The 9,697-nt window shown below is 30.5% G+C and overlaps 1 protein-coding gene across 1 annotated transcript; it reads right to left on the bottom strand.

Annotated features, from left to right (window-relative positions):
- Positions 1-1,130: 1,130 nt before the first annotated feature.
- On the bottom strand, positions 1,131-7,551 carry LOC107439092 (insulin-like growth factor-binding protein-related protein 1). The gene is made up of 3 exons (XM_016051567.3): positions 7,031-7,551; positions 5,757-5,897; positions 1,131-1,640 (listed from the first exon to the last, which is right to left on the bottom strand). The coding sequence occupies exons 1-3, from the start codon at positions 7,449-7,451 to the stop codon at positions 1,468-1,470; spliced, it is 735 nt and encodes a 244-aa protein (XP_015907053.2). The 5' UTR covers positions 7,452-7,551; the 3' UTR covers positions 1,131-1,467.
- Positions 7,552-9,697: the final 2,146 nt, after the last annotated feature.

The following is a 9,697-nucleotide window of genomic DNA, read 5'->3' as shown; positions in this document are numbered from 1 at the left end:
CCTTCAAAATGTATGTGGTGTTGCTGGCTGCTGATGAATTAAAATTCTTTTTATGGTTGTTTTATATTTATTTATTATTTTATTATTTATGTCATATTTTATGATATTTTTGTTCTAATTTCATCGGCATCCTTTGCGCGTGTTTATTAGAGCAGACTAACCTTAGCTAAACTTTTTGAAATATATTTAATAACATATATTTTATAATTATAGGAAATATATTTAAATGTTAAAACTGATCAACCTAAAATAATCTTAATAATGCCTAAAGCTAAATTGAAGTTAAAATGAATTTCCAATGAAACATTTAACTCGTCTTATGAAAAAATTCTAACATTTTTTTAAAATAATTTTTCCTGTTTGAGGTCACTCACATTGGGTTTCACTTACTATCAACTGTTCTATGAAATTTTTCTAAAAAAGAAAAGACTGATAACTTAATAAATCCACTCATAAAATTTAACTTGGAGAAATAAAATTGTCTAGTTTACCACAATACGTATATTGGTAATATTAGCATTTTTATTTTGATCTGATATTGTACAGTAATGATAATATTTTGAATCTAAAATGTGACTAGCTCTTAAAAAATATCCGATTCATGTAATCATAATAATTAATCATTTTTTCATCAGAAGTACATTTTGCATCAAAACAAAATGCAAGTGATTAGACTTATTCGTCNTATTTTATATTTATTTATTATTTTATTATTTATGTCATATTTTATGATATTTTTGTTCTAATTTCATCGGCATCCTTTGCGTGTGTTTATTAGAGCAGAATAGCCTTAGCTAAACTTTTTGAAATATATTTAATAACTTATATTTTATAATTATAGGAAATATATTTAAATGTTAAAACTGATCAACCTAAAATTATCTTAATAATGCCTAAAGTTAAACTGAAGTTAAAATGAATTTTCAATGAAACATTTAACTCGTCTTATGAAAAAATTCTAACGTTTTTTTTAAATAATTTTTCCTATTTGAGGTCACTCACATTGGGTTTCACTTACTATCAACTGTTCCATGAAATTTTTCTAAAAAAGAAAAGACTGATAACTTAATAAAACCACTCATAAAATTTGACTTGGAGAAATAAAATTGTCTAGTTTACCATAATACGCATATTGGTAATATTAGCATCTTTATTTTGATCTGATATTGTACAGTAATGATAATATTTTGAATCTAAAATGTGACTAGCTCTTAAAAAATATCCGATTCATGTAATCATAATAATTAATCATTTTTTCATCAGAAGTACTTTTTGCATCAAAACAAAATGCAAGTGATTAGACTTATTCGTCACAAAAGACAATGGCTTAGCAGTGAGCCATACTCCTCGCAAAAAATATGTAACTATCTTGATCTATCTCGGAAATTTAGCTGGATAGAATAAGCAGAACGTTTGATCTGATGGCGCAACGGCCTGTTCTATGTTCAAAATTAAAAATTGAATATTTTAAACTAAAACATTGACAGTTGCAGAACTTGAATCTGTCCCTATATAATTTTGAGCTTTGCAAATATATGTCCCTGCATTATCTTCAGAGAGGCTGCGGAATAATAACCAACTAGTAGTTTCATCAGCATTTGGCCCGTTTCGAGATTGTATAGATGTATCAGTCCTGTTACCTGAAAAAAATATAGTTAAATCAACAGTAGGCATATAAAAAGAATAAAATAATCCCATTGGAACATAGGGTCGCAGACGCTGCTCGAAAACACTGGAAAATATTTCTGTAAAAAAACAAGGATCAATACCATGACCACTGTGACCACCAGGTGTGTCTCCCATAGATTTTATAATTTTTCTCAAAGGACTCATCAATAAAAATGCTAGAGGGGCAACAAAAATTCTAGAGGGGATGGTCAATTGTATGTAGAAAAACGGGCGCAAAGAATGTTATTCTAGATCATTTTAAATTTACTTGTATTACCACATATGCTACCCATTTACAACTCAAAGTTTAGACCACCTGCCTGGACGCACGCATTGCATCGATGCTGCATGGAATAGTACACCTTTTCAAACATACCGGATGTATACCTAATGCATAAAAACAATCCTTACTTCTATTCAATGTGAAGAAAGATTCTGAGAGCTCTGATTGGATCTTTCGAAAACGTCATCCGCGACGTTTTTCGATTTCTTTATACTACGTACAAAAGTTGGACAAAATCAATAAAACACTTCTATACTAGCTCTATATTAGCATTATTTCTTTAAGCAGCAAATATTTGAGATCAATGATCATGCTTGAAACTTTTAGAAAAGGAGTGATTTTAATGCATGCAAAGTTCGGAACGAACTAAAATGAGCGTTGGAAATTAAAAACTTCTTTCTAGCTTTAATACCAGAAGTTTTGAAATCATTCTATGAGATTGCAATGTTTATAGAACAATGCTTTTTGAATTATAGCGGTATTCAAAAGATAAAAGGGTTTTAATTACCTTCACTCATTTTGGTCGATCCGAATTTTGCATGGCTAAAAGGACACCATTTCTAAAAAGTTTTCAAAATGATTGCGTAAAAGAAATATTTTTTCCTAAAGTGTTTCCATACTTTTGTTCAACTCCTGTGTATGTAACTAATGATCTTACCAGCCATTATTTTGAAAATCAGACAAAAATCTGAAATTTTGATAGTTGCATTTTATAATTGGCTTAGCTTTTTTATATTGAAGTAGTTAATAAAAATTAATATCATGCAAGTTTGAACTCCTAAAATTTTCTTCTTTCTTTGTAGAAAGTTTAAAAGTCCAAGGTAATTTCTTTAAAAATGAAATAGAAGTATGTTTGATGGGGCTTATCACCTGGGGTCAATCATATGTTCATCAAGGGGTTAATCATAAGTTTAGTAACGCTTGAGGGTTATGTTTAGATATTCAATGTTTTGGGGTTGATTATGTAGGGACTTAGATTTTTTTTCACATGTTTAAGGGTTAATCATATGTCTATCACGAGGTTAATCATATGTTTAGCAAGCAACAACACCCCTAAGTTTTGTTTTGGTATATTATTAGTATATCACTTAGTTTGCGCTTGTTTTCAATGTTCGTTATTGTTTTTCAGACTTATGCTCTGTCAGAGTTAGAGAAAATTTCAGTTCTTGGCGTTTTTCTGCCCTGAAAATCTTGGTTAAACAGCAGCAACCAATAATTTTTTTACTGAATATTAAACCCTTATGAAAAGTTCTGTGACCCAGCTCTTTCCTGACTTATCGATGCTTTTAGTAGATATTGGCATTAAACCTCTTCACAGCCTCAACTCCAGTTTCAGCTACAAATCTCAATTCAAACTTCAACTCCAATTTTAAAACTCCAATTCCACAAAAAACAAAATTTCAAATGCAGTAACTGTTCAACCTGCGAAAAGAATACAAGACGCGTTCCCTCATGCTGATATTTTACTCTCATCTGCAAACAAAATTTTAGGATAGTTGCATCTTTACTTTTACCTATATTATTTTCCGAGCAAAGTGCATGAACATCATCCTCATCTACAGTCAGCAAACTAAAGTTTTTGAGCAAGCTGCTTCTTATTATTTCCAATTATTTTGATTTCCTCGATCAAAGTGCTTGAACTACATATCCAGCTACCACTCGGACAGCTGACCCCACAGTGTTAAAACAAACTTGAAAACAAATTCGTGACTGTTGGAATAAGGACAGCTTCACGGCCCAGGTGCCCAGTTCCAGAGCACTGCTATATGACTCTCTGTCTTCAACGTGCTATCATTCTCTGTATTGTTCTTCTGTATCATTCTCTCTATTGTTCTGTTGTCCTTCCACTTGACGAAGGTTTAAAAGCACGCAAACCTGCTAATGTATTCTTTTACCAAAAAACCAATCTTTGCATTCACTTTTAATAGTAAACTGAAAAAAAAATGCTTTAAAAAGTTACAAATTTTAATCTCTTTTAATAAAATTTTGAGTGTTATTAAGTACCAACTTTTGCATTTTTGTAGCCTGTGGTAACCCTGGAGTTATTTTGATATATTAAATTATACGAAGTCCCTCCAACGAATCAGCAGACTCTCTTGTCTCTTGACTAGTTTTTCTATATATTTTCATCTTTGATTTCTTATTTAACACCTGATTTATTTTTTTCATGATTTTTAAATCAGATGAAGAGGTAAAAATCGCTTTTGGGGATTAAAGGCATCATACAACAACAGAGGACGGAGTCCCTGTCCTACCCATTCCTTCATCAATCAGGTAGAGTCCGTAGAGTTAAGTGGTGCGAATCGCATTTGACGAATTTCATATCGTTATAAAGATATTGAAATTAGTTACATATTATGGTATACAAGAATGATCAACTGATTCTTTGCAAAATAATTGCATAAATAATGCTTAAATGAATTGCATAAATAAATCAGATGATTTAAAAGTTCCAAAAAATTAATTCGAAAACAATAAAGGCAATATGAGTAATGAAAAAAAAAATGGAATGGACTTGCTGATTTGTGGGTTCTCTACTGTTTATTAATCCAAAATTGAGCACAACGTCAAAGATTGAACACAATATCAAAGAAAGGAACAAAATCTAACATTTGATGTTAATGAAATTCACACATCATTAGTATAGACGGCGCCAAGCACATGCCTTGCCGTCGACTCGTTGGCAGCGGAAATTTTTGAAGTTGGAATGAGGCTTTTTCGTTAAAATAACCGAAAATAATTTTAAATAACTACAAATTTCTATAAGGCGGGCGAACTGTATTGAAAAGTACTATTGTTCTTGATGGATTGGTTTAATTAACGCAAAATGGATCTGGATCGTCGGAGTTGCAGTACAACATGCCTACTTACTTCTCCAACCATGTCCACTCTCCCATATCAATGACGCATGCGTATAGTGTGTTTGCCATAAACCTATGGTTTTTACCTTTAAACATACCATAAGGTTATGGTGTCTCACCATATAATACCAAACAAATTCTATGGTTACCATAGGCTTATGGTGCCCTGCCATATGAATCCCATGCAAATTTATATGGTATAACCATAGGCGTATGGTGTCTTGCCATATAAATGCTGCACGAATTTCTATGTTTATCATAGGACTAAAGTATCTTGCCATATAAGTTTTCATGGTTGTCGTAGATTACCATAGAAGTTCCTAAGACAAATTTTCCTAAGGGATTAACCTGTAGTGATGTGGTGAATAACTTTAAATCAAATTTATTAAATAAAGATTCATTCAATAAAATACAAACTTTGCACCCACTTGAAAACACTTTCTCACGAAGCATAGAAAGTTGGCATCTTTGAATTTGTTTAGTATCTTGAAAATTTAAAAAGTGGCAGCAAAAATAAATAATGATTAAACCAATTCCAGCAAGTTTGCAATTACCACATTGTTAAAAGAAACTCCAAGTTTTGAAACATTGAATTTCAGGGTTTGAGAATTTAATCTGAAAGTGAAACCTAATAATTTAATTTGTTAATACTAATAAAAATGATACTATACATTTTATTTTTAGAGCAGCTTGCAAACTAAGATGACTTCTTTTGGGATCTGACCTCATTTTAGATTTTGATTGTTTTTTGACGTTTTGTATTGTTTTCTAAAATTTTATGGAACTGTATATATTTTTCAAATGAAACAAAAAGTTTCTATGGAGGAGTGTTTTTTAAATAATTTTCTGGTTGACTTAAATTTTTTAAAAAATTAATATAGAAAATATTATTTAAACACTACTATTTGGTGAATAATGGGTTAATAGTTAAGCAATTGTAATACCTGGAAATTGAATGCGCCTTCCATTTTGCTGCAAAATCCAATGGATATCAGGTATTGGCCAACCATTTGCTTCACACGTCAGTACAACAGAACTTCCTGTTACATTTAGAATATTTTGAAGAGGGGTCCTTATTCTTGGTGCTAAGAAAACATGAATCATTTTGTTATAAGCTCCATAGTTTAAGACGTAAAGTTATAACAAATCGATGAATTTAATAAATGTTTGTATTTTCTAGACGGCACATACAGACTAAAACTTGCTATTGGTCAGACTGCAATGTGTTGACAGAAGGGCCATTACTGAACCGGTCCTATTTTTTCCAATGGTCCAATTTCTTTTTATTGGTCTCATTTTTGTACCATCCTCCCGAAATTGGAAAATTGCTTCATGACTTAAGAATATTCATTAAAGGTCAAAACTCTAATTCACATTTTTCATAAAAGATAAAAACTGGTAATATTTCATTTCTTTAGGTTACTATTCGTAAAACAAAGACATTTGTGTATACCAAAATAAATAAATATAAGTATTTATATTTTAATCTGTAACTATGCTTTTGCAACAATTTTTATAAGTAAAATAATAGTCACATTGGAAATTATCAACTCAAGTGCTCATTACCTACTACTTTTTCAAAAAAGGAACTTTTTTACAAAGCTTCAACAAGTTGCGCAAAAGCAACGTTAGTGTGGAATGGGTTAAATTAGGTTCGTCAACTCCAACGCTTTCTGAAAATATTTTTTCCAGTGGTAAAACAATTTATGTTGATTCTTGTGTTAATAAATTTCATTTAAAGTTATTTTGCTTATAACTAAATTTAGATAATTCAAATATTCATATTACAACTTAGTTTGAATTATTCTGTAGCTAGCCTTTCAAAGTATTGGCAAAATTAGACAAATTTCGTTTTTATTTCTGTATCAATGTAATAAAATCTTTCTCCAAAAATGAAGCATCTTCGATAAAACCAGAAATACTAACTGCTTTGGATTCTTCAAAATACTTTAAGAAACTTTAACTAAATTGTGCTTATTTTCAGTTAATTTTGCTAAATTTTCAAACGGATCAACAAAAAATAACTCTAACAAAGTGGCATTTCATATAAGTCTTTCAATTTTTTCGAAGTAGTGATGGGCATAAATCATATAAATTGAATATACCAAACCAGGAATCATACATTAAAACATACATTTCGCTACCACTAGAAATACTTATCCGCAATCCGTAACAATTTGGCATCTCTGTAAAACGCTAATCACAATAAAATACTTACTTTTGATACAAGGCTCTGAAGCAATGGCTCTTAAGCCATTTCTTTTTGAATAACGTGCTTCTGTAAATTGACATATGTTTTCATATGTTATTCCATCACTTCCACAAATTGGAATATGTTGTTTACAAACACACACAGCTTCTGGTGGATCATCCCAACTTAGATCATTCCTCACTTGACATTCTAAATTGTCACCACAGCGCCCAGCTCCTTCAGATGGAAGATCTCTATGATCACACCTGTCACCTTCTTTTACTCCACAATGATAACAACAATCACATGCGTCTTTAACCAAACCTGCTTTACAATTTCTTGGAGGATCGCAGGAGGATGATACACATTCTTGACAACCGTTATCTTCAGCTGAAGCTGTGGAAAACAGCAAGTAAACTAAAAATAACCAATAATTTCGAAAATACATATTGACAACTAAAAATGAAAAAGGAGAAAAACAGATGAACAACTAATTTATCCGATATAGCGTAGTTGTATATGTTTCATAGTTTATCTGTAAATCTAATCTAGTGATTGGATTTAATTTGTTTAGAATGTTCTTGACCGATTTCCGTGTTTCGAAGCCCTTTCTTAGATCCCTAAGAGATAAGAACCAAAACACAAATTGGCTATTGCAAAAGCTTATTAATATTTAACGGCTCAAATAATTTTCCAAAAATATTATTAAATTTATTAATTAAAAACTGGGCTGTTATTTTCAATTTAAAATGCAGTATTATCACAAATGAAGGACTATATTTTAAACAGTTGCATTTCCAGAACTATTATGAATATTACAATAAAAAGTTCACAAAAATAAAGAAAAATAAGTAAGTTTTCTTTAGTTGCAAATGTTCGATGTATAACCTGCTTGTTACTAATCCAGTACAATCTTAAATTAAATATTATAAGTTTTAACTATATGCATTAAAAATTAAAAAGCTTACTCAAACTCATGTTCTGATTAAAATATCTTCTTCTCCTTTGATGTTTGAGCTGGGCACCGGGGCCGCTCAGCGGACCCTATCCCATCCATCATAAAGTTAAAATAGTTATAGTAGGAATTTATTAGGTCAGTAGTCTATGTAGTGGCTGTTAGCAAATTAAAATATAGTTTGAATAATGTAAATTGACTAACCTAAATGCATAATTTTCTGGTACAAATGTCGAATGCATATTTTCTGCTTGAAATTAAAAGTGAAGAAAAAACTTTCAAAAACGTGTACTCAAAATAATATAATATAACAGCGCTAGAAACTAAGACAGATGTCGAATTAAAAGAAAAACAAAAAATCGATAAAATATTTCATCGCATTGGTCTCATTAGGATATAGTTTCTGAGGACTTATACTTTGGTATTATGTGTCGTATAGTTCAATGAATATCTCGGCAGGGGTTTACCATTAGTATGTAAATACGGGTTTTATGACCCCGAGACACCGTAGTGATTTTTCTTTTTCATTTGTTTCTTTTATTCATAAAACAGACTTAATAACGCAGTTTGATCGCGTTATATTGAATAAATAACAACGTTTGACTTTGGCGTAGTATAGCCACTTCCGATTCTTATGTCATTAGACAGCTTTAGGCTAAATTGATCTAATACAAGGTAGGTATAAATGCAAAAAATAAAAAAAATAATTAAACAAACCATACATTATTTGTACAAGTTCTTGTTGACATACAACTTTTTAAAAAAGGAATAAAAATAATTTTGGTGTTTAAATGAATCCACGATTTTAGTGTTAACTGTAATTAGAGTATTCTTCATGTATGTATTATCGTTTTATTAGGGTTGAGGTTTACTACATTGCTATTCTGTTACTAATTTTACTATATTTTTTTTAGACTACATTAGTTTGAAATGAAGCGCATTAGTTTTTTTAGTCATGGGATAGATTATATGACTTAAAACAGTCCATAGAGGAACATTTTTTTAGCAAAGACCCCACAGATTTTAAAAAATTAAGAATATGGTAAAAAAAAGTTTAAACTAATTTAGCTTTTATCAGTTTCTTAAAATTTGGGAAGTGATTCATGGGATACGCCCTCTATTTGTTCCTTTTATTTTAATGAAAGCATTAAGGGTGCGGTGCCCCATGTGTTTGAAGTCCATTGGTCGCCTAGCGACGGGGACAACGGACGTGATTATCTTGGGAATAATGAAACTAAAGATTGCATTTTGGATCATTTAGAATCTCATTTTGCTTCAAAGTATGCCAGATGGACAATGGTCATTGAACTTTCTCAGACTTAAGAAGTTTTTACGGAATCAACTGGTGATTAAGTATAGAACTTATTATCACATTAAAAAGTTTGTTTTATTGATCTGACAAAAATATTTTGATGTGAAAATGTTTGTCGTGTCCAATGATTTTTAGACTATAGTGATTTCGAATGGTTTTCAAGCTTAATAATGCATATAAGTTGGAAAAGATAAAAAAAAAAGATATTAACATTATGTTTTGTGTTGATAAAGAATTCAATATTTTGTTCGTTTCGAAGCTTTTAAAATATGCAACCCAATTGAATTCATTTATTTTTATTAAATCATCTTCAATACAAGTTACTTTAAAACGATATATTTTTCAGGAAGATCCTCTCGAAATGTGTTTCAGATTCATTTTCTTCTTAACTTGATGGAGACATCTTTTATCAACTTATTCTTATTTA

Source organism: Parasteatoda tepidariorum, chromosome X2 (assembly GCF_043381705.1).
Source record: "Parasteatoda tepidariorum isolate YZ-2023 chromosome X2, CAS_Ptep_4.0, whole genome shotgun sequence".
Lineage (NCBI taxonomy): Eukaryota > Metazoa > Arthropoda > Arachnida > Araneae > Theridiidae > Parasteatoda > Parasteatoda tepidariorum.
This window is presented reverse-complemented; position numbering and strand designations above follow the sequence as displayed.

Excerpts from the sequence above, each read along its gene's own strand:
- LOC107439092 (XM_016051567.3), bottom strand. The coding sequence starts at position 7,451 with ATGTATTTTCGAAATTATTGGTTATTTTTAGTTTACTTGCTGTTTTCC. Across the intron at positions 5,898-7,030 it reads TTCAGAGCCTTGTATCAAAA|CACCAAGAATAAGGACCCCT; the intron begins GTAAGTATTTTA and ends ATGTTTTCTTAG. Across the intron at positions 1,641-5,756 it reads AAGGCGCATTCAATTTCCAG|GTAACAGGACTGATACATCT; the intron begins GTATTACAATTG and ends TATTTTTTTCAG.